This window comes from Ursus arctos, unplaced genomic scaffold, assembly GCF_023065955.2.
Source record: "Ursus arctos isolate Adak ecotype North America unplaced genomic scaffold, UrsArc2.0 scaffold_1, whole genome shotgun sequence".
Taxonomy (NCBI): Eukaryota; Metazoa; Chordata; class Mammalia; order Carnivora; family Ursidae; genus Ursus; species Ursus arctos.
In genome coordinates this window covers 81,106,615-81,132,581 of record NW_026622763.1, presented here as the reverse complement: position 1 = coordinate 81,132,581, position 25,967 = coordinate 81,106,615, and the positions used below count along the sequence as shown (strand labels likewise).

Below are 25,967 nucleotides of genomic sequence, written 5' to 3'. Positions count from 1 at the left end.
GCTTTCGGCTCAGATCATGATGCCAGGGTCCTGGAATCGAGTCCTGCATCAGGCTTCCTGCTCGGTGGGAAGCCTGCTTCTCCCTCTCCCACTCCCCCTGCTTGTGTTCCCTCTCTCACTGTCTCTCTCTGTCAAATAAATAAATCTTTATTAAAAAAAGAAGAAGAAAGAAAGAAAGAAAGAAAGAAAGAAAGAAAGAAAGAAAGAAAGAAAGAAAGAAAGAAGTTCCTTTTGATATTTTTAGAACTTGAACATTTAGGACCTAGAATTTTCCCAAATTCCTCATGATTACTTCCTGTGATATTTTAGAATCTCAGCTGTTGTATCTTTTGTAGATAGTTTTAGAAGGACATTGAACTAACAGCATAAAGTAAAATCAATAATAATGGATTTAGAAAGGAGAAAAATCCTGCATTAAAATTTCTTAATAGAAGATTAAAACTTAATGCATTTATGAAAAAGGTAAGATAAATGTTGATTTCTTCACAAAGTGTTCTTTATCCAGGCAGTGTTACAGCCACCCCATCCTTCAGCTTCTTCCTGTCACAGTATGATTTCCAAGGGTGTCCATGGAAAGGGTGAAAGGTTTGGCAGGGAAGGAGATTCTTCCCAGGTCACAAGTGCCACTGAGGATTGTTCAGAATGGGAACCTCTTGCTGACCCAACCACCGTTGACAGAGGTCACCAAAGTCAAGCGAATGCAGAGCATCCTCTACCAAATTCAGAATCGCCAGAGGCCGTTTTGCAGCTGATGTCAACACAAAGCACCCGGGCACAAAGCCAAGCACAAAAGATCTCAAAGGAAATCTTTAGCTCCCCACCTGGTTCCCAGGAAGGACCGCAGCAGGACACCTCCCAGATTGTTCCCGCTGAAGCGAACCGTCCTGCTCTGGCACCGGCAGAAGGGAAAGAGACACTTAACATCCAGGAGGGAAAGGATGAGCAAGAGGAAAGGGAACTGCAAGAACTGTTGTCAAAACTTGCAGATGTCTTCACTCTGGAAATGCCGTCAGGTAAGATTTTCGCAATCAATGGAGATAGTGATGGCCAGGGATTCAGGCTGCCTTTTAAACACTTAATTTTTTTAAGGGCAGGGGGAAGGGGGGCAGAGGGAGAGAGAATCCTCAAGCAGACTCCCTGGTGAGTGTGGAGCCCTACACAGGGCTTGAGCCCACGACCCTGAGATCATGACCTGAGCTGAAATCAAGAGTCAGATGCTTAACTGACTGAGCCATCCAGCTGCCCCTAAATACTTGATTTTATAACATTATCCCAACAGCTACAACTCATCTAGTGACAGTCAGAGTTGTGAACCTTTTTGACATCGGTAGCATCTGTGAACTTGATCTCTAGTATTGCCCAATTCACAGGGTTTTCTTGAGCATTGATGGTGATAGACCATAAGAGATTTTACCTGACACAATCCAAGCATTCAATAATAGGAAATAACTACAAATACTTTAGGAATCAGCAGCTTTCATAAGCTGAACTGGAGAAACAAAAACAAAAAATAAAAATGAGATGAAGATGTCAAAGACTAAAAGACTTTTCTAGAAAAAAAGCCAAGTTTGTATGTGAAATTTAAATTATATAGCATTTACATTATAAAATATTAAATTATAAAATATAAATAAATAACAAATACTAGATCATTTTGTTATTGCAGTTATAATTATCAATAGTACTACAACAAATACCACTGAGCAGCTTGATGTTACCACTTAAAAATGAGGGTAATAATTCGCTCTTTTCTAGAGGATCATTGATTACGTTTCAATAATGTAAGTAGTACCATCATTATCATCACCATCTTCTTCATAAGCTATGGCTCATTGCTAAATTCTGAAGGCTCTTTTAAAAATATTTTTAAACTACAGTTATTTCTTCTGTTTTGGACTAACACTGTCTTAATTATAGTGTTTTGTTACCTTAATATATCTATATACCTGTATCTGTGTCTTTTTTGAAAGCCTCAGATCTTTTATGTTCCAGGAATCATCTAGAGATTTGTGATAAAACAAAGGATAACATTCTCACGTGTTTCTGAATTGGAAGACACCTTCTCAAAATATTTCTGAATTGGTGGATGAGTTTGCTAGAGCTGCCATAACAAAGTATCTACCATAGCCTGGACAGCATAAACATCACAGATTAATTTTCTCATAGTCCTGGAGGCTGGAAGTCTGAGATCAAGGTCCCTCTGTAGGTGCCCCTATCCAAATTTGGTCTTTTTATAAAGACACTACTCATACTGGGCTAGGGCCCACCCATATAACTTCATTATAATTTAATTAACTCTTTAAAGAATCTACTCCAGATATATTCACATTCTGAGGTACGGGGGTAAGGACTTCCACCTATGAATTTAGGGAGAGAGACACAATCCATCCCATTGGAGAGCTGTAAAATCAGGACATCATAATGTCAGTTATATATTGAAGCTGACAGAGCTGAGTCAATGAAGTAATCATTTGGTGATTCTAAAAATCTCTACGTGAAGCGTTGGGGGCACAATCCTTGTATTAGAGAAGACAAGGTCACAAAGAAACCAGAAGCATGCTCAGACTGCCCGAGACAAAGACAGGATGGGAACTCCTTGTGCCTGATTCTGAGGCCGACACAAGATTCCACCCACTGTGTTTCCATCTTAACTTCTCTGGGGTCGTGATGAGTACTCAAAGTGAAGTCAACATCTACTTGAACTTCTTAGGAAAGTTTTACATAAAAATTTGACTTCTTTTCTACAAGTCTTTTAGTCTTTAACATCTTCATGTTGTTTCTCCAGCTGAGCTTATAAACGCTGCTGATTCCTCACAGACCTCACAAATCGAGTAGGCTGTGTTGCACGTTCCAGATTGCTAATAAGCTAGGTTGACTACACACATTGGGAAGACATTGTCCTAACGCTCATGTAGCTTGATAACCTGAAACTAAAAGATTCATGCATATTTTAAGTTATTTTATCAAAGTCTATTTATAAAAAATATCTGTATATCTATATATACACATATGATTATATTATTAAAAGGAAAATCATGAAAGGGTAAAGCTTATTTCTACATTTAGATGATGCAATAATGTATAACGATGCAATTAGTATTGTCCAATCTTGTAGAAAATGCAAAAAAAGGTCTCAAAATATTACCTCATCTTCCACTTAAAGTTTGAATTAAACTATTGAGATGTTTCTGCTGAAAGTATGCATTATTATACAAAAGTGCTTATGATGTTAGCAAGAAGGCGCACATTTTCCTTTCTGTTGTTACAGTAGTGTATACTTTGTGATGATTCAGCAAATGTTAATTTATAAGATTTTAATTTACAATCTTATTTCTCTTATATCAGCTTTGTTTCCTTAATGTTTTTTAAAAAAAGATTTTATTTACCTATTTGAGAGAGAAAGTGAGCGAGTGAGTGACAGAGAGAGAGCATGATGTGGGGCGGGGGGCGGGGAGCCCGATTCCAGGCTCTGTCCCAGGACCCTGGGATCATGACCGAGCTGAAGGCAGACACTTAATCAACTCAGCCACCCAGGCGCCCCCTCCTTAATGCTTTTAAGCGTAGGATCTATGTTGATCTCCATGGCTATTTGCATTTATTAAACACTGTCACTCCTAATTCAAATATTTCTAAGTAATTTATGTCTCTGTTCAGTCTGGTTTTGAATATGATCCTGTTCGCAAATTCTACTTAGCCACTGGCATTTTGGATTTTAAAAGTACACTGTACAACTTATGCATAATCTATGCATGCTTACCAGAATTACACCAAACCTAATCAGAGCCAGAAGTGTGATAACTACAAATAAAGAGGTGGAAGGGCAAACAAACTAAATCAGGGTATTGGTTACCCTTGTTTTATTTCTCTGTCATGGATGCATCAGATAACAGCTCCATTTTTGTCATTTTGGTCATTTTACTACTCCAGTTTTTTTTTTTAACTTGAGAATTATTCGGAAAATTAGAAATTCCCTTGTTCGTAACATGCTAAGATTTACTCAGACAGTGTCAACACATCCAGCCAGTGTTGTGATCGTCCTTGTGATTCGGACAGGCTGGACCAGCTTCATCCAGGATGGAAATCAAATGCGAGCCAGCAGGAGGCAAAAGCAGAGTTTACCGAAGATATATATAGAGAGAGTGACAGAGTGTCCAGGAGACTCAGAAAGGAAAAGAGGGAGTCTTTTCTTTGCTTGGGGTCTGGCTTCTTCTCTGATTTCTTCCCATTCAGCTTTCCCTCGCTTCCCCTATGATCCTCTGCACTGTTTCTTATATTCCACATATGCGTGAAACCATACGATAATTATGCAGAGCAAAATAAGTCAATCAGAGCTGACTGTCCCTTTAGACTGGAGTTTTGCTAAGGAATCAACACATTTAGGAAATTAAGATGCACTTTACATTACTTAAAACTTAATAAGACTAAAACAGCAAGCCTGATGGTCAGTTTGGAGGTAGTTGTAGACATTTACTGAATAGCGTCATTCAGTATCAAGACAGGATAACAGGATTTCAGGAGACTGCGAGAGTTTCATAGAAAGTCTGTAGAAGAGTTGCCCCAAACCTCTTGGAATTCCAAATGTTGGGTTGAAAATCAGTAGCAAACAATCTGCTTACACTTTCAGTAAAGGAATTCAATTTGAAAGTGTCTAACACAATCTGCTTCTGTGGTGACAAAAAGAAGACATAATACTCTAGTTTTATTTTTTCATTAAATTATTTTCATTCCATTTGTGAGTGAAATTTCCCGTGTCCTCTCTGAAACCCTTTCCCCAGCTCCTCTCCCATCCCTCTTTGTCATCTGAGTTTTCAGGATGAGAAGGGAAGCCCAGGGAGTGGATGTGGGAGGGTTAGTCCTGTTCCTTTCTTCTTCACATGAACCCATCATCAAAGTATTATTATAAATAATCAGGAAATGAAGCTTGAACTTTATAGCAAATTCTAAGGAAATGAAAAGCAGTGCAAGCTCAGGGAGAGAAGTGCAACGCCTTTTCTTTAGCTCATTTATTTAAGAAGGTAGTCTTCTCAAATATTGCCTGGAGGTCCTGGGAGGGGGGAGGGGGGGCGGGATACCGAAATCTTGTTGAATCTTTCTCTGTCTCTCTCACTCTGTCTCAAACATATATATGTGTGTATGAATGTACATATGTAAGAAAAAGTAGAAGCAATTGTTCTCAATGGGAGAAGATACAGACTTCCAGCAGCTAAGCTCCACGAAGGTAGAAAAAAATTTCTAATGGATTCATCATTCATTCACTCATTTATTCATTCAACAAATATTCCTCCAGGGTTTACTATGTGCTGGATGCTGGGCATTCATTTTGAAAGGGGTACATTAAGTTTTTAAGATACTCTAGCATTAAAAAAAAAAAAAGAGAGATACTCTGGCATTGTGTGGAGAATGGTTTGGAGAAGGGCGAGGGGAGAGCACAGAGACCCCGTAAAAGCCTGTTGTAATCTAGGCAGGAAGTGGTGGTGGCTTGGCCTGGGGGGATGGAATACACTTATTGTAATGGGGGAGCTGAGATGGGGGACAGCACATCAGGAGTTCTGTCTGGATCACATTAAGTGTGAGTTTCTTGAAAGACATCGAAATGGGAATATCAGAGTGCCCATCAACGTGTACAATCTGGAGCTCACGGGAGAAGTCTTAGTACAGAGTAGATATACAGTACATATGGGTTTGCTTAATTAGTTGTTGTTGTAAGGAAGACACGGGCTCAGCATTTCTGTTTCCCAGCAGAGTAATCCTAGGACCAGATAACCTAAGACTTTTTAATCTCTATATCTATCATTCTGATAGCCTGATTCATTTAGACACCTGATAGGTTTTTAATTACATTGAAGTGAATTATGTTCCCATTTGTATTTCCTTTGGACTGTCGATTTCACAGGTATTTCTAACGTCTCATTAGGCTACCACCTGTGCCGTACATTAATTCAGTCCCAACATGTACGGAATCCCAGGCGTATGCCAAGCATCATGCTAGGCGCTAGGTGGATGTATATCTTTGACTTTTTCAACATTCCAAGGGACTGAGGCTTAAAAAGAAAACAGCCAAATAATAAGAAAACTTCCCATGAATGAAATGGATTATTGCTTTTCTATTTCTTTATTGCTGTATTTTAAGTTTTTATCACTGTGGACTGAGAAGCAGAATATCCTAAAATAAGTTTGCCTCCGGACAAGGTTTTTTATTCAGGCAATAAAATATTGTTTATTTGAGGTTCTTATAGTTCTAGAACAGTGTTAGAGAATAGATAGGTTCAAAAAGCCATGAATCCTCTCCTCTTACAGTCAACAGAAAATAGCACAGAGGAAGCCGTTATACAAATCATAAAACTAAATTATGTAACTATTAAGTCTTTCATTCCCTGTCAATTCCCATTTCATTCCCATTCAAAACTATTAAGTTTTCATTCCCTGAGACTTTATATTTTAGTTAATTACACAATTATGTTATACTACATGTTCATCACAGTATCGAGATGCCTGAGTGGACAGGATTTTTAAAAAATGGATTCATTCATTGTGTCCTTCACTCCTTGCCACCAGTTTCTCAAAGATAATGACTGTTAACAGTTTAGTGAGTTTTCCCTCCAACTTTTTTCTGTATATTTGTATGTCTTTCTTTTCTCAACATAACTTAGATTGTTCTTTTGCTTTTTTTTCACTTGATAATATACCTTAGACATTGAACAATTTCATTTTTTATCACAGGGTATAAATGTAGCCTAGCTTATTTATCGGTCTATAATAAAATTGCTTCCAACTTTTTATGACCGTAAGAATGATTTGGCGAGTATCTTTATGACCTATATCTTTGTAATCATATGTGAATATATTTGTAGGATCAATTCCTAGAAATGTAATTCTTAGGTTAAAAATTATGCATATCAAACTTTTGGTTGATAACTGCCACACTGTAGATCTTTCTACAACTCAATCCCTATTATAGGAGATTGTGGGGGACCACTCCAACCATTCGTCAGTAGCTACACAGCGGAGGTTCTCAAAGCATGGTCCCTAGACCAAGGGCATCAGAATCACCTGGGACTGTATTAGAAATGCTACTTCTTGGTTCTCCTCCCTAATAAACTATATTAGTTAGGGATCTCCAGGGGAACAGAACCAATAGGATAGAGATATAGAGAAATAGAAAGAGACTTATTTTAAGGAATTGGCTCATGTGATTATGGAGGCTGACAAGTGTCAAGATCTGTCAGTAAATTGGAAACCTAGCAGAACAAATGGGTGTAGGGCCGGTGCAAAAGCTGGCAGGCGAAGGACTCTGGAAGAGCTGATATTTCGACTGGACGCTGAAGGCAGAGGAAGACTGATGGGGCAGCGGCAAGGCGGTCAGGCAGAAAGAGTTCTCTTACTCAGCTTTTCTGCTTAATTCAGGCCTTCCACTGATTGCGTGAGGCCCAACCACATTAGAGAGGGCAATCTGCTGTAGTCAGTCTGTAGATTCAAATATTAATCTCATCCAGAAACACCCCACAGCACACCCAGAATAATGTTTGACCAAACCTCTGGGCACTGTAGCCAAGCAGGTTGACGCATAAAATTAATCACCATGTGTACTGAATCAGAGCTCTTAGGGTAGGAGCCAGCAATCTGTATTTACTCTCTCCAGGTGATTCTGATATACATCAGAGTTTGAATACCACTGCTCTGGAGTGGGCTTTCTGGCTACTCAGATTTGTGTTCAGGTCATGGAACATGCCCTTTAAGAACTCACAACCAAGTTGTATTAGTAATCGGTCATGGCAAATAATAGCCATCTTATTCACCAGCTGGTAGAAAAAGGGCATTGTCATCAGGAACTGGGGAGAAATGGTTTCTATATCTTCTCTGTGCCAGAGCTTTAGAAAGATCAGCTTGAAAACCTACAGGCACTTTCTCTGAAAGGCTCTCCTGTTTGTTGATTCCAGGCCCGCAGCCTTCAGTAAACATGGACCTGTACCGTGGAGCTGAGCTGGTGTGCAAGGCCTTCTCTGCCCTTGTTGATCAAATCACCTTGTCCAGCTTGAAGTGATAAGGAGTCCAGGCTCAAAGGCCCCTTGGGATGATGATGAAACATATTTTCGAAATCTCTACTGAAAGAAGTAAGCCTTTTGCTTCTCAATAATTTGGTGAGCAGCATGAAGAAAAAGAAGCTTTATTTTCTAATCTCCCTACTCCTGTGTCTTAGTTCTTCACTTCAGAGTGAATCCTTGGGAGTGAGGGGTGGTAGAGGGAAATGGAAAGAAGAGGCCAATTAAATCTGGATATGCTGAGTTTCCCGTAGAGGGCTGTTCTTAATGTGAATACCTTGGTAGTGATATCCAAGTGTGTGACTTACATGGATTCATGCCGCTCTTCTCTTCAAGTATCATTTAAATTAGTGAATCGATGACCAGCTTTTCTATCTGGATGCTCTTGATGGAGAAAAGGCAAAGAAATAAACACACACACACACACACACACACACACAATTGAGTGTATGCAAAACTGGTGAAATCTAAATAAAGTCTGTGGATTGTACCAATGTCAGTTCCCCGGTGCATTATACTATAATGATGCAAGATGTTACTACCATTGAGGGGAACTGGATGAAGACTATACAGGACGTCTCTGTATTATTTCTTACAACTGTATGTGAATCAACAATTATCTCAAAATAAATTTATTTTGAAAACATAACATTTCTCACTAAAATCCTATATCCAATGACTTTGGCTGAAGTACCTGTCAGCCTCCTTTCTCCACGTGTATGATTGGGGTATAGATGTTTAATTTAATAATGTCCGAGATATAGCTAATATTTTTTGACTATTAGAGCACTTAGTTTCTATTTTTTTTTAAATGATTTTTTATTATATTATGTTAGTCACCATACAGTACATCCCCGGTTTCCGATGTAAGGCTCGATGATTCATTAGTTGTGTATAACACCCAGTGCACCATGCAATACGTGCCCTCCTTACTACCCATCACCGGTCTATCCCATTAGAGCACTTAGTTTCTAAGCACCTTATAAGTACTAACTCATTTAATCCTCTCAACAAAACTAGCAAGTAGATATCTCATTTTATGAGGGAATTATGGCACAAAGAGGGTCAGGAACTTATCAAAAGTTGCTTGGCCAGTAGCTGATGAAGTTGAGATTTGAACCCGGCTTCTGAGCCTATACTCTGCTCTGCACTTTTCACGATATAGTGCTCTGATTCCAGTCTTTTGCCTACTATCTCGACGTGCAATCCATGTTGCTCTTAGAGAGGCTATGGGTTTTTATTTATATGATCTATAATTTCTAGTACTGTTCCAGAAGAAAATAATGTCCAACTGAATAGGATTAAGACTAGGTTATCCGCAACTAATGAATCATCGAACTTTACATCAGAAACCAGGGATGTACTGTATGGTAACTAACATAATAAAAAAAACATTAAAATTAAAAAAAAAGACTAGGTTATCCCTGTTCAATCTCATGCCAATATTTGCTTTTCAGCCTATTACAAATTTTTTATTTTGATCATATTCACTGTCCTTCTCACTTTACTCCAGCTTCTTCCTTATAAGTTTAATAAGCATCCCCTAGAACACTGATCAGCAAGGTACACCCCACAAGCCAAATCCTGCCCACTGCCTGTTTTGTCCAAGCTATGAGCTAAGAGTGGTTATTAATCATAAAAAATGGTTGAAAGAGTCAAAAGAAGAATATGTTGTGACACCTGAAAATGATATGGATTCAGATTTCATTGTCTATAAACAAAGTTTTATTAGAATACAGCCATGCTCATTCATGCACGTAGTGTCTATGGTTACTTGTATTCCACAAAAGCAGAATTGATTATTAGTTGCAACAGAGAGCAGATGGCCTACAATCATATGATATTGGCTATCTGATCCTTTACAGAAAAAATTGGCAGCCCCTGTTGTATAGTACCCAGGGGAGGCAAGAGCAAAGGGCAGGCTTTTCTGTGAGCAAGAGCGGCATTTCTTCCATGATTTATAAGAGATAATAAGTTTACATGATGGTTTTTAGGAATGTGATGAAAGGTATTAGAGAAAGTGGCACGAAAGTAGAACCACGAGTCCACGTAGAAATACATACAGCGTGGCAACTTTGAACATGCTCGTTCTGCTAATGAAGAAAAGCTGAGCCTCGTCCCCTCCGCACTTCCTTCCCCAGACTCGTTTCCCCTGTTCTTAGGACTAGGTTAATTCTCAATTGCAGCCGTGTCTTCCAATAACCTTTTTTTTTTTTTTGGTCTTTTATCATCTTTATTTAAGTATAATTGGCATACAATAAACTGCATATATTTAAGATGTGAAGTCTAAGTTTTGGCATATTATACACCTGTGAAACTGTCACACAATCAAGTCGTGAACATATCCAACATCGCCAAGAATTTCTTCAAGCACTGATTGCTGAAAAGACTACCCTTTCTCCACTGAATTGCCTTTGCATCTTTATCTAGGGAATATCTAAATAAGTATATTCTGATAACCTTTAGATGAGGTTTTGAGTTTAAGGAGGCCCCTCAACCTTCTGTGAAAAAACATTTCCCGACACTTCCTTTAGATCTGGAAAAGGCAAATAAATTGCTAACGTATCTAAAATTCAAACTGGTTGTCGAGTATTGGTTGTGATAAAACAATTGGAAAGATGAAGTAATTAGAGATAAAAAATCACATCGTATCTGGATCTCAAATACATTTGCTCATTGGACTTCTCTGTTGTGAACCTCATCAGGTCTGTTCATTTTTCAGGGAAAACTTTTTTATGGATTCTCTTATTATAATGCTGTTCATTTTACTTTTTGCTCTGCAATGCAAAGTGTAACTAACCACTTACACAGTTTTAATATCTAATCAAATAGGAAATACGCTAATTGGAAAATACTTATAATTACTGCTTTGATTAGGGTGTAGATTATCAGTAATGGAGGGGCACCTGGGTGGCGCAGTCGTTAAGCATCTGCCCTAGGCTCAGGGCTTGATCCCAGCGTTCTGGGATCGAGCCCCACATCAGGCTCCTCCACTAGGAGCCTGCTTCTTCCTCTCCCACTCCCTCTGCTTGTGTTCCCTCTCTCGCTGGCTGTCTCTATCTCTGTCAAATAAATAAATAAAATCTTTTAAAAATCTTTAAAAAAAAAAGATTATCAGTAATGGAAACATCAAATGTTGAAATAAAGAGCCTCCAATAATGTTACTTGGGGTCCAGAGCTTTTATTAATTTTTTTTCCATTAGAAGAATGCTTTATTTGCCATTTTTGTGCATATTTTTTGTTTGTTCTTTGTTTTATATAGTACTCAAAAATATTGTTTCAAACAAGATTTAGGTATTACAGACAGTCAGTAACTGGTAATTAATAAATATAGTCCTTTGTATGCCTGTACATAAGCAGTGGTTAAAGGCTTGGAAGTCATGCAGTGCATTCAAGTTAAATGTGTGGCCCTCTAGTTCATTAACAATACCCAGCATTCCAGAACAACTTATCAGAGTGAATACAAACAGTCTGACTTGCCCAATCCCCTGGTCCTCTTTGGAAGCTATTTTACGTCTCTCAGACAGTGGGATGATCTGACAGGAAAGCTACCATTTGAGGGAACATGCTAGCAGGCTAGAAGAATGAAACCTTAAGTAAGTACTCTGAGAGATTGTGGCTTATGATTTATCTCTGGACATTCCCACCATTTCAAGTAAACGAATGATCAGTAGTTAAGAAAAACATATTTGTTTAATTCCAAGATGTGAGTTAGTGCTGAGGTGAGATTTATTTTCTCTTTATTTCCAGACCACTGGTGACTTTTCCGATGACCTTAGACCCACTCCTGTGCAAGTACATGCTTATCAACCCCTCAATCAACTCTTTCTTCTTTAGGAAAGGTGTTCTTAGTTGCTGAGAATATGCACCTGAAAGTAGAGAAAAGGAACTCGTTGTTAGAGCACCAAATTATTCTCAGGTTAATTAAATAGCAATAAATTGGTTTTAAAAGAAAGTTTGTTGGGGCACCTGGGTAGCTCAGTCAGTTGAGAATCTGACTCTTGGTGTCAGTTCAGGTCATGGGATCAAGCCCCATATCAGGCTCTGTGCTCAGCAGGGAGTCTGCTTGAAGATTCTCTCCCTCTCCCCTCTCCCCACTCTCTCTCACACTCTCTCTCCCCCACCTTCTCTCTCTCAAATAAATCTTTAAAAATAAAAAATAAAAGAAAGTTTGTTGTTTCTGTCACTATCAAAATTCTCTATAAATTTACTGTCAGATATGTGTTCTATGCAGTTTAGTTAAATAACAGAAGTTAAGTAAATTATAAGAAATACATTTCCTTGTTAATTAATGTGTATGTATTAAGATGTTTTCTGATTAAAAAGGTAAAAATGGTCATTATATAATTTATGTATTAAAGTTTTATGCATATACACTTTACACCATAATTTAGTTAACCATTACATTTAAATCATTTCCGAGTTTTCTGCTGATACAAACAGTATTGCAGTGGAGATCCTTGTACTGCATTGTGGGCCACATCTCTGAATGTTTCCTTAGGATGGATTTCTAGGTGAGTAATTTCTGAAGATCTTACTAGGAAATTTCTTAGAATAAATGAAGTAAAAAATCAAGCATTTGTGAAACTAATTATACATATATATATATATATTTTATATATATATATATATATATATATATATATATATATATATATATATTCCTGAAGCATTGTTTTCTCTAATGCTTGGTGTTTAAGAAATAAACAACAGGGGCGCCTGGGTGGCACAGCGGTTAAGCGTCTGCCTTCGGCTCAGGGCGTGATCCCGGCGTTATGGGATCGAGCCCCACATCAGGTTCCTCCGCTATGAGCCTGCTTCTTCCTCTCCCACTCCCCCTGCTTGTGTTCCCTTTCTCGCTGGCTGTCTCTATCTCTGTCAAATAAATAAATGAATAAATAAATAAATAAATAATAAAATAAAAAAAATAAAAAATAAACAACAAATAACATTTGCCAGCTAGTTAGACACCAACTGCAAATATCATCAAATTATAAATCTAAATTTTAATTTTCTCATCATGAAAGAATGCAAAGACTCACAACTTCTCTGGAACATTAAACTGCCAGTTTTAGGCAGGCAGGTTTTTCTGCTTCTCTCACTGGCAGAGCAAGGTTTGTTGAAGGAAAAGGCCATATTTTTTGATACAAGCAAGGATGTATTTCAAAATCCCTTCATTTGCATTGAAGCCCTTACTAACCTATGAGTTATCCTTGACTGTTATTCTCTATTTGGAAGTTATCAGCCTACTCTTTTCCTAAATCAATTAATAACTCTCTCTTTCACTCTCTCTCTCTGCCTTGACATAACGCATCATAATTTGTGGTTAAGCTGGGTTACACCCTCTTTACACCTTCTAGATATTTCAGCATTCAGTTATTGACTCATATCTTTCTAGACTAAATAACAATGATCTTTTGAGTCTTTCCCCAAGAGATGATATCTCTAGCCCTCAGAATTTTTGGAATTCTCATATCTGGATGCGCTCTGCTCCTGCTGAGCGTTGTTACAAACCACGATAGTATCCAGGTCATCACCTAGCTCAATAAACTGTCCTTGAGCTAAAGCTCTTCCAGACTCTAACCATAGTTAAAGATACGCCTTTCATAAATTCCTTTTCTATAGAATCACAGAACATTAGAATGGAGAATGTAAAGAGACTTTACGGGCCTTCTAATTCTTTCCACACTCCTCTATTTCAGATGAAGAAACTGAGGGCTAAATAAGTTAATGAAGTTAATTGAAGTTATATAGCTATTTAATATCCCTTGTTTTCATACTTGTTTGCCCAATATTGACAAATATGATATATTAACATACAAAATTATATAGGAGTTTTATGTTTTTAACAAAACATGATTCATAGCAACATTTCTCAAGTGTCTTTAAACTATTTAAATTTGAGGACATCAAAATAACAAAAACCTTTCTGCGTATTATGTAGACACATTAGTTCTTTCCTTCTGCTCTGGTGATTTGATTTCCCCAAGAACTATAGAGACAAACATCTCTTCACCCTCACCCCCATCCCAAACTGGTAGTATATTATCCCCCAAGGACAATAGAAAAAGTTAGTGGAGAATCTGTGCAGGTACATCCAGAGCTCAGTTGAGCCACTAGAGATTTGATCAAGCCTCTTGAGATGAAATCTCAATGTTCCAGCAACTATTTAACTTTTAGACATGGTGTCTCCTTGACCCGAGACCCTATTTGGCTGTGATTATACAATCCAAATGGAAAGTCTTGTTTCCTGATCCGCAAACAATTGTTTATGTCAAACATTAAAATAACTTCAATAAAGTAAAATATTCCCTCCTGCTACATAGCCACTCTGGCTAAAGTTTGCAGACCAGCTGAGTCAACAGCAACTCTGTAGCAAGAGAAAAGAAGTGGCTCCCAAAGCTGAAGACAAATCTACTACCTTTAAAGAAGAAGAAGAAGAAGAAGAAGAAGAAGAAGAAGAAGAAGAAGAAGAGAAGAAGAAGAAGGAGAAATGCTATGTTGAAATATGCTCAAAAAATTACACGTAGCTTCAGACTATTCCGATAGCAACATTGCAAGCAAGCAAACTGAAAACTATTTTAAAGAAAGACCTTGTGTGTGTGTGTATTTTTGTATTTGTCTGAACACAAATATTATTATTTTCATTTACTCTGTAGATACTTTAGTAATTTAAAGTGAGTTCAAGATACCAAAAAAAAAAAAACCCCAATAAATATTGGTATTGACTTGAGTATGACAACTAAATATAAGAATGGAAAAGAGTCCTATACTACAAATGAAGAAAACATTCAATTCTTGTTGATGCTGATATCTGAACAGCCTCTGTTTAAAGTAGTTTTTAAATATTGGTAACCAACACTGAAAGACACTTATTTTTGTATTTCTTTAGTAGCTAAGCTGGTAAAAGAATGTTTCCTCTAAAAATGGAAATTGGTTTAAGCTACAATAACACTTGCCAAAATTATAAATGTATCTATAAATAATGGCAGTGGATTATCTGGTTTAATGGATCAGCAAATCATGAGGATTTTTAGCTAGTGAAGTTAAAACAAACTAAATATATAAAGGTTCTATAATATCTCGGGAAAGGATTGATCTAGAACTATTACTGTTATGTATGGTGACTAACATAATAAAAATATTATTATAATAAAAAATAAAATAAAATCTTTTAAAAAATAAAAAAAAAGAACTATTACTGTTAAGTGCTATTCTAATAGAGAAATTATAGGGATATATAACAAATCTCACAATAAAATATACAAATATAAAAGTTATGTCTCAGGTTTGGACTAGTGCATAAGTAATTCTAAGAGTTACTACCTCCCAAACAGCCCTTGCTGCAATGATTGGAAGCTCATTGGTTGAAACAACATTAAAAAAGGAACAAGAACAATATGAATAGGGCTATGTTATCTATTCCTCAGCTTACTCACAGGGGCTCATTTGCTCTAATCCTAATTCTATAAAGGGTATTTCTTTTAGTGCCCCCAGAGAAGACTGTTTTTGAATATAATATTTGCACCAGTGAGAATCTCTAATTTGTCGGAAGTTCCAAATCACTAGAACTTAATCATTCTGCTTGCTGGAAGTTAATTACGTATTTGAGATTTGTTCAAAGAGAAACAAGGAGTGAATTTGCAAGCCACCCAATTTTTCTGCCCTTCATTTCGCCGACTAAAGACATTGCAAGGAGCCCCTCCATTTACATGGAAGCCATTTTTTTTCTATTTAAAAAGGGTGAGAGCTTGTGTGTTATGAATATTCCCCAGATTTACATTCAAATCTTCTGAAATCCATAGCATGTAAAGACAGGTTATGACTGCTACTATTCAGGCTAATCACTTTATACTTTTGTGTTGTGTTTTGGGAATCATGCTTTTCCTTACTTGTCTTTTTACTCTTCCTTGCTGCTGTTCACATGAAGTATGAGAATGAGGACAATATGTTGATATACACAGCTACCATGAAATACAAAAGGAAGTGCTATCTTCCTATCACATGTGTGCTCTTGTGTGCTCTTGAGTTCACTCCTGAGAGCGTAATGAATTCCCTTAAAGCCATTTCCCTCTTCCTCATAATTGAGCCCATTCATACTTGATTGACCCTTTTGAAAGATATGGGACCTAGAGTTGACCACCTTGTTTTCGCCCTGTGTGCTGCAGATGCACTGCTGAAATCTTCTCTTCCTTCCCAGCCAATTGCCTCCTTCCTAAGCCATGGTTCCTCGAGAGGACACAGTCCACATAGATGTCCCAGAACAGTTGGGCCAGATCCCAAAACAGTGCCCCATGCTTCAAGTTCTCAGATGACTTCAAGTAGAGCATAAAATCCCAGAAACCTGAAACAGTGTTAGAAATTCGAGGCTTCCGCATTTCCAGGAGGAGCACTGAAGAAGATTCCCAGCACTGAGGATCAGCTTGGTTAAGAGCCAGCAGGTCTGTCTGGCTATGGCAGAAGAAAGGAGACACACAGCACATTCCCACAATGAGCAGGGAGCAGGTAAGAGTCAAGGGGCGGTAGATCCCTCTTCTGTTCCCAGGACCGGCCATGGTGCTGAAACTGCATAGAATGGAAATATCTTACACATCCTTGCTTGAGCTCCACTCAGTAATGAAAATAATTATGCCTTTAAAAACCTTGGTGCCAGCAAAGGAAATACACCATTGTCCCTGGGAAAAGTCTTATCATACCTCCCCTAAGTCCCATTCTATCTAAAATGACTCATTGCCAAAACAGGTAGTATAAAACCAAGATATTTAGATTAGGAAGTGTTTATTCCTAAGACATGTTCCTTTATGAGATGAATAAGTGAGCTTGTTTTTCCCTAGTACAGAGGAACATAATTTAAAAGAATATCAAGTAAAAATTTAAAATCTTGCTGCATGGCTTTAATTATTCTATAATATCATAGTTTAGCCTACCTATTCTAATCCAGGACTCCCATGCAATTAAGAATTTTAATATATTTTATCCTTAGACATTTTCCTATTTGGGGTGACTTTCAATTTTTAAAAAGCATAAGAATTATAAAATGTTATAAACAAAAATGAACATAAGGTAGTGTTCTAAAAGTATGGGAACCAAGGGATATATATTCAATCCATTAGAGTAGAATCAATTGACATTTTATCAACACCTAAAATGCTCTACGATTCTTATATAACTTTCATAAAGATGGTGTTTTATCATTTTTTTCTTCTTGCTATGAATCTCAAGAATTTTAATGAAAACATTTGCCTTTCATTCAACTTTTCTGGCTCTCAAAGCCTGCTGCAATAAAATTAAACCATATAGGGGCCCCTGAGTGGCTCAGTCAGTTGGTTGGGCCTCCAACTCTTTGTTTCGGCTCAGATCATGATCTCGTGAGTCCTAGGGTCAAGCCCTGTCCCCCACCCCCACCCCCTCTATGCTTAGCAGAGAGTCTGCTTGAAGATTCTCTCCCTCTGCCCCATCCCCCCACTCTAATAAATAAATCTTTAAAAAATTAAACTATATAGCACTTTGAGATTATTATGTTACACTTCAGACAAGTGCAATGAGAAATAACATCCTTAAAATAATACTAATCTAAATTTTCTTTTTTCCAAGGGAAAAAAGCTTAACTGACTCTTTAAGACTACACAAAATGTATATCACACTTAAACAACTCTAACATAAAGAAAAAACAGGAGGACATATACAGCTCACTTTCAGTTTTATCTTATATTTCCAAACCTTTTAGATGTGAGTATCACAAAGGCAAGCAAGACACAGCTCATGGGAATACGTCTATACTGAAACATTTAAGGATGACACCATAAGATTGAAACTTTCTCTTCTACACAGCAGCAGAACAAACTGAGGCACCCTTAAATCAGTATTTCAGAAACACCTTTGAACATGCACGTTCCTATTTGGAAGAGGCATGTTGAGATACAAGGTTACTCAAAAATATTTCAGATCACTTACACAGGATCTCTCCCTGAACAAAATTATATTCAATATGTCCTCATCTGAACTAAAATATCAAAGTCGAGTTGCCCCAAATGCTGTTTATCCTTAAGGAACAAGTCCAAGTGTCAACGCTAAGTTATTGGAAGAAAGGGGGCGGGACGCTGTCCAGTGTGCTGAAGTTAGTGTCGTCCAGGACTCTGCTCGCACCACAGCACTCATATTGGCTCCTTTAGGTTCCCTTCTCAGGATAGTCTTCCCCGAACCTGGAAGTTCCTCAACCCTGGGGTCTTTCGTGCGCCCCGCTACAAGCCCCGCGCTGGACTCGCTGCGTCCCGATCCCACACCTGGTTCAATGGCCTCACCCTCTTTAGGGCGGAGCTGCCAAGGACCCGCTGAGTCCTTTGTGCCCCATTATTTTCTTTACACAGAGGCTCAACTCCCAGGTCTCAGGTCTCAGGAGAGCACCCCTTCGTACTTACCTGCTCAACCTTCCCTGGATTCCCTGGAGTGTGTGAAGAGGAAAAGCTCAGGCTGCTTCCCCAGCGAGTGACGGTCCCCAGCCCCGGCGTCCTGAAGGCTACGGTGCCTCTTAAGCAGTGGGAGTGTTCGGCGCCTCTCCAAGTCTACGTCAAAGCGCCGGGAACTGCCGCCACCTCTCGCCCCCAAGTCCATCTCCGGAACCCTCTTCCTCCCTCCCTCCCCTGGAGATCTCACTTCAGGTAACAAGCAGCTTAGCTGCACACGCCCTCACTGACCCTGACGCACACCTACCCTCCACCCAGTGGAACTGAGTCTTTATGCGGTTTGGCTTCCCGGTCTTACCTCGGAAGGCGCGACGCCCCTGGCAGGAACTGGAAAGTTGGGACCCAGCTCCGCGGCAGTCTAGGAGCGAGTGGGGCTCCCCAGATCCCCACTCTTCAGGCGTGCCTTGTCTGAGAATAAACAGATGTGAGGGAAGCCCCGGGACTCTTGGGGTCGGAGAAGGCACGTGGGCGTCGGGACAGCGGACGGAAAGGGCTCAAAGGAAATAGGGCGCCTCCTAAAGACGTCTGGGTGTGAATATCTCCTGTTTGCCTGTAGTCCACAGCTGGGAGGAGAAAAACGCACCTGGGGCAAAGATAGAGGGTGGGAGGGATACGGCGTTGCTGGCAGCTCCCCCGTCTGGGGAGAGGAGACCCCATTACCTCCAGGCTCTGTGGCCTGGATCCCCTCAGGAGCCCGGGTTGTTGCTGGCATCACTTGCGTCAGCCCGCCGCTCCAGATTCACAGCCACGTCCCTGCTTTCCGCTTGGGACTCCCTTTGGATGCTCCACTCACAGCTAGTTAAGACCTTAGTGTGGGGCTAAGCCCTGTCAAGTGTCCAACTGAAACACACCCAGCCTGGGGGCCTGAGGCAAAAGTCCTACCTTTACAAGTGTTTCCAGGGTTTGCCCCTCACCTCAAACCCCTCTAAGTGTCCTAAAAACCACTTGTAGTCTCCATTAACGGAAGGCTTCTGTGCCAGTTCAGTAGTATCCATGGTTACCTTCCAGAGGGGCACAGGGAGGAACCCAGGCTTGTAGCCAGGTTTACTAAAGACAAGACCAGCTACCCAAGGGATAGAAATAGAACTCCAAAAAGGATTCCTGAGGGGTTCTGGGCTTTTACTCTTGCTCTGAAACTGGACGGAGTGTACTTCAGTTGCTCAATCTGTAAACTGAGCATGCTAATGCCTGCTTCTAATTACACCCTCAAGTTGGGGGGAAAGATAATAGGTGAGGTCTTGAACTTGCTTCCTGGACTTTAAGATGCTCTCAGCTTTTTGGAGAAGGTCATGAGGGAAACACAGGTGTGTGAGCACAGGGAGAACCTTGTGGAAAGGAAAGGGAAAGGAGAAGGAAGAGCAGGTATCTTTGAGGAAGTGACTGATGAACTTCTTGAAGAAGGAGTTATACAGTTGTCCTGGGGCCAAAAGGAGAGGGGATAGTCTCCTCTAGGCAACGAAATCAGCATGAGCAAAAACATGGAAAGAGCACTCAGGAGTTCTGTGTTTCTGGGGAGAAAAGGAAAGGAAAGGAGTATAGAAAGAGAAGGGAGAACAGAAGTAGGGTTGTGAGGATTTAATTCTGGTTTGGGGTATATTGACATTACATTTGACAACACTGGTGTCTAAATATGCAGTGCTGACTTTATTTTCCAGTGCCTATGTGCCAGGTAATATTCTAGATGTTATGTATGCGGAAGGAACAAAACAAAGTCCCTCCACTCATGGAGCTTACATTTTAGAGGGAGTGGGGGAAGAACACTTATATTTTAATTAAAAAATATATATATAGGCACCTCGGTGGCTCAGTCTGTTGAGCATTTCTTTTTTTTTTTTTTTTTTGAAGATTTTATTTATTTATGAGAGAGAGTAAGGGCAAGCAAGCTGGGGGTTGCTTGGGGGAGAAGCAGAAGAGAGGGACAAGCGGATTCCAAACCCAGGGTAGAGCCCAATGGTCAACTCCAGGCTCGATCTCAAGACCCTGAGATTATGACCTGAGCTGAAACCAAGAGTCTGGTGCTTAATCAACTGAGCCACTCAGGTGCCCCTAGCATCCGGCTCTTGATTTCAGCTCAGGTGCTGGTCTCAGGTCCTGTGGTTGAGCCCCACTTGGGGCTCCATGCTCAGTGGGGAGTCTGCTTCTGTCTCTCTCTCTCTCTCTCTCTCCCTCCCTCCCTCTCCGCTCATGCTTCTCTTTCTTTCTAAAATTAATGGATAAATCTTTTTAAAAATTACATATATTTATAATGATTTATGTTTCTAGTTTCTGTGTTGAACATTGAGTTTACAGCTATATATCAAAAACACATAACTAGCTAATTTAATAAACAAATAGTGTCATGTATGAGCCAATAATGAGAGTCTATCATCCCGAAGGCCCCCCCCCAAATATATGTGTAATGTGTCAGATATGATAAGAAAAAGCAAAAGATCATCACGGAAAAGTAAAGCACAATTGGAAAAGGATGTGGAGAAGAACTGTTCTATATGGAATACTGAGAAGACCTTCCTGGTGAGGAAATATTGAGTAAATTCTATTAAGGTAAAAGAGTGAGTCATACATAAACACAGGAACGAATGCTCCATGTGGGGTACAAGGGAAGCAGGGAACAAGTGTGTTGTGAGAAGTGTTTTCTGTGTATAGTGGTAGGAAGTGAGGCCAGAGAGGTGGTCAGAAACCCATCCTGGCTGCTCAGGAAAGAATTGACTGGATGGGGCAGGGCAGGGGCAGGGAGCACAGTTGGGACCTTCTACAAAAATTCAGATCAGATATGGCGAATTCAATAAAGGTGTAGCAGTGGACTCACTGAAAGTAAGTGGATTCTGAATATATTTTATTGGTAGAAAAAAAAAGGGACCTATTGATGGGCTGGGTGCAGAGTGCAAGAAAAAGAGAGAAATTGAAGATGACTTCAAGTTTTGGGGGCTAAGCAACTGGACATTTGGAATTACCACCAGCCAAGGGATGAAAAATGTTTGAGGAACAAGTTTGAGAAAGAAACATCAAGAATTCAATTTTCAAAATGTCAAGTTTGAGATGACTGTCATCCAAGTGGAAACGCTGAATAGGCAAGGCAGAGGTGGGGACTAATGACAAACACTTGGGATGCGACCTTCAGGAAAGAAGTCTAAATTTGGGATTTAGGTTTACCTGTAGGCAGTAGTTAAAATGCTCACAGAAAAGTATGTAAAGTTGGTAAAATAGTAGCCAGAGGATAGAAACTTAAGATGTGCCAATATTTAAGTGATTAAGAAACAGAGTTAAAAGGAACCAGAAATGTGTGGTGCCTTAGAAGCCCATGAGATAGAGATTTTTCAAAAAGAAGAAGGAAATCAACCATATCACACAGATTCAGAAAAGGGGTCAATAAAATGAAGACAAAGAATTTTCCATTGGATCTGAGAGAAATTAGGAGAAAATTTCAACTGAGTGTTCGAGGAGGAGGAGTGGTGGGCTGAGGAGAAATGGAAAGTAAAGAAATGTGGACAGCCCCTATGAAGCACTTTCTATGAAGTTTAGAAAAGAAGAGGAAGAAGGATTGGAACAGAATATTGGGGGTTAGATCTTTATTATATTCACAGGCTGAGGGAGAGAAATTGCTAGAGAGAGAGAAGTTGAAGTTCAGGAGAGAAGGATGACTAACAATCTCAGAGGAAACAAGAAGCAAGGGGAATAAGAGAATTAAAAAAAAAAAAAACCCAGTGGTTAACAGAAAGGGGCATAGCTTGCTCTATGAACATGGAACGAAGGGGGCTATTTGGATTTGGATAAGTCTGTAGGTAGTATAGTGGGAAGGGGTGCAGGAGTTGAGAGAGATGGTGAGAGAGATGGTCTCAATTATCTTAATGAAGATGCACGTTCAGCCACAAGAAATGAATGAGGGCAGATATTAAGGAGGGAACTGAAGACTGAAAAGACTTTGGAATAATCATTGAAGAGAAGAGAAGAGAAGAGAAGAGAAGAGAAGAGAAGAGAGAGAAGAGAATAGAAGAGAAGAGAAGAGAAGAGAAGAGAAGAGAAGAGAAGAGAAGAGAAGAGAAAGAAGAGAAGAGAAGAGAGAGAAGAGAAGAGAAGAGAAGAGATAAGAGACTAAAGACAGTACTAAAAGCTCAGGCAAAGTTTGAGACCATTAACTTATAACAAACCATTTTGCATGCATGCCTGGTTTTTATGAGGCAAAATAACAATGAAGACCATTATGCTCTGTACCCAAACTGCCTGGGTTTACACCGTAACTTTCTCATTTGCCATATTTCATTGATTCTTAGATGTGGGGTTTTTTTTTTCACATTTAACACCACTGAAATCAGACTGTATCTATCAGGTGATGGTACCTTGCAATTAGAATTGCAGCATTTTCTTTTGCTTTTTCAAAATAATGGGATGTCTACAGTTGATTGCATCTTTGATTTGATGTAATGTTTTGGGCAACTTGACCTCTGTGAAACAGTTTTCCTGCCTCTAAATGGGCAAAAATCTCTCTTATGGCTAGTGAAGATAAAATGAGCTAATACATGGAAAATATTTAAAATGGGGCTGCGTGTAGCAAGTAATTGAAAAATGCTGGTCATTACTTTTATCCTGCAGTGTTCATCCCACTGAATGTAGGAGAAAAGGATGATCATTATTACCTTGATCTAGTGTTAAAGTTTTGTTGAGTAAATGCCGATGAAGAAGGATGCAAAGGACTGAAGGTCATAAAAGCAAGTTAGAAAAAGAGAAGAGGCTGGGATGGAGGAGGAAAGACTAGAAGGAAGTGGAGGAAACTGGAGGTCTCAGTGAGGCAGGAAAAAGGGCAGCTGTGAGAGGAATAAAGAAAGAAGGTTCTAGTCAGGGAGAGGGACACTTATGTTTTACACTTTAGAGGGGGAATAGCTGAAATGAGTGACTGAAATGGAGTGAAGGTAGAGCCCACTGTCGATGAGCCCCACCTTCCCTGTAAGTCTGCAGATAATGAACTGAAATGGTTGCTCCTACTTATAGAACCTGAGGGTACGTAACGCCGCTGTCCCAACGAGATGGCCTACAACAACTCTTACCTATGGGAGTAAAGGCTTTAAAAATATAAATTTTTAGAAGTCTAGCTCATGCTTATTCATATACTTTTTTTTTTCAATATAATTACTTGGGACTGGAAGTTTTGACCTTCGGTAAAACTTTTACAGTACCACCCTGGAAAATAATGCTCTGATGAAATATTTCTCATAAACACAATTTGCCACCTTGCACTTGAAAATTAAATAGTCATGTTATTGAATATTTTTTATTTAGAAGAAGATCCTAATAACTACATACTCTGTTGTAACGTATATTTAGTAATCCTTGGTTAACAGAGAAATCTGGAGAGATTCTTGGGAAGAAATATATGTCTTTAATCTGAACCTTATAATCAGTTCAATAATTGCAAGAGAAAAATAACAGACTAATTCTTGAATTTAGATAAAATGAATGCTGCCACTAAATGATTTGAATAAGACATTTTATACTCTGTTTAACATATAAGAATGTTTTGTTTGATATCTTACCCTTGTGGCTTCATTTCCATAGTCTAAACTCTCCCTAATAATGGGATATTTTACACAACATCATTTTCATATACTTGGTTTCATGTGACCCTAAGGAAAACATATTTCATCCCCCTTTTTCCCCATTTGCTGTTAAGTTAAGGGATTTTCTTTGGGTGACATAGCTGGTAAGAGTCAGACCATGGTCTCTCCCAAAACTTGGCTTTATTCATTGTCATTTATTTGTCCTAAATAGTGTCCTTGTACAAACACACGTACTGTCACTCTCCATTCTCTTCATCGTATAGTCAGTCTATCCTCACTCCCCTACTTGTGTCCCAGTACCAACTGGGGGGGGAGCATATGGCAGGTCCAACTTAGAGAATCATTTTAATAAGCTTACATCTGGAATCAATCTATCCCATCATCATTCTAACTTATTTAAAATATTCAGGAACCCAATGGGTCATTTAAAATTACATGATACCAAGCAAGTGGTTTGACTGGCATTTGTGATCCAACGAGTTGTTTCCGTTTTATGCAGTTGCAGCCTAGGGCAAAAGAATGACTAGTTGAGAAGTAAATCGCAATTAGCTGAATGTGCCCCATGGGTAGATTTCCTGATTTTTGCCACTTGAAGCAATTCTCAAAGACATTAAAAGGGACTTCCGATTAATTTTAATGAAATTCGAGAGCAGTTATATAGATAGCTTGCATCTTCAGCAGTACATTAATTTGCAAATGATGGGGACAGCCTTTAAGAATTGGGAGCTTCTTTAACATTTAGGATCAGATAGTAAAAATAATTACTTTCTCTCATTCTTTTATGCTTTTCCATAATTTGAAGATGGCAATAAACAAGGACAATTTCCTGGAATGCCCATTGGGGTAAGTGGATGAGTCATTCCTTAAGTGTTATCAAATTCATAAGGACACATTGCAGTGAAGTAATCAGATGATATTGGACATTGATTCTAAAAGTGCAGAAAAGGAAAGTTACTACAGGGATACAGGAATAGTTCATTCATGTTTTTCCTGCTTGTACAAGTAAAGATACTGTAGTTGTGATCCTAGGCATAGTGGTGGTTTTTTTCAGATACTTCTCAAGATACATCTATCCTTTGCCGATTCTTTCCAGTAGGTTGCAAAGCCCATAGGGATTCTTACGGCTTTGTCAAGAGTCGAGTTTCTCTTGTAATAACCCCAGTCATTCAAAAGTGACCATAGTAAGTCCTGTCTTTTGGGCTACTCCTTTCCAAAGGAGTCTACAATACCAGTGATTTGTTTTCAATTTGGTTTATCTACCAAAACAACAATAACACGGGTCTAAAATTTCAGTGAATAAAGTGAGATGGTCTCACTTCAATTATGATAGAGTAGCAAAAAACAACATAAAAGCTCTACTTCACACAGGTAGGAGGAGTAGAGGCATTCACGGCCGGAAAGTCAGGGGTCCAGTAGCAATCATGGATTTTTGCCAAGAAGAAAACAGCTGTGAGAAGATCGAATAGGGGCATAAACCTTTATGTGGAAGGCGTAAAACATCTCACTCGCACGGTATGAGCAGGGCTCCTGGGATGAGGGACTTTACCTTGACTCATGTGCCTCTAAGGGAGTTAGCTATTTTCTGCATCAGATTTTGTTCATACTCTGTTCTGCCACGACTTTGTTCAGACTTTCATTATATGCACTTACCATATTTTAACTGACATACACACCTACCTGTTTCTTCTCACTTTCCTACTCCTACCCCAACCATTCCTTCAGAATGGGAATCATGTCTGACGACTCTCAGCTTCAGAGCCCAACACACACACAATAACTTCTTAATCAACGTGGGCTGAATTTATTTATGAGAATAGTCTCATTTTGAACCTGAGACTGGAGTAGTGAGTGCCATTAATCAACTTCGCATTGGTCAAATTTCTTATGTCTGGACAAAGAAATTAAAATGTCAAACA

At 39.1% G+C, this 25,967-nt stretch overlaps 2 protein-coding genes across 2 annotated transcripts in view; one reads left to right on the top strand and one right to left on the bottom strand.

Annotated features, from left to right (window-relative positions):
* The window catches only part of DYTN (dystrotelin), a 50,228-nt gene extending 41,622 nt beyond the window's left edge, over window positions 1-8,606 (top strand). The window contains exons 11-12 of the mRNA XM_026492100.4: window positions 506-1,013; window positions 7,938-8,606. Coding sequence (XP_026347885.2) covers window positions 506-1,013; window positions 7,938-8,041 — 612 coding nt within the window. The 3' untranslated portion in view covers window positions 8,042-8,606. The remainder of the gene's footprint in view (window positions 1-505; window positions 1,014-7,937) is intronic.
* Window positions 8,607-11,768: 3,162 nt separating this feature from the next.
* FAM237A (family with sequence similarity 237 member A) lies at window positions 11,769-16,594 on the bottom strand. Its single transcript, XM_026490338.2, has 2 exons — window positions 16,183-16,594; window positions 11,769-11,908 (listed from the first exon to the last, which is right to left on the bottom strand). The coding sequence occupies exons 1-2, from the start codon at window positions 16,592-16,594 to the stop codon at window positions 11,769-11,771; spliced, it is 552 nt and encodes a 183-aa protein (XP_026346123.1).
* Window positions 16,595-25,967: the final 9,373 nt, after the last annotated feature.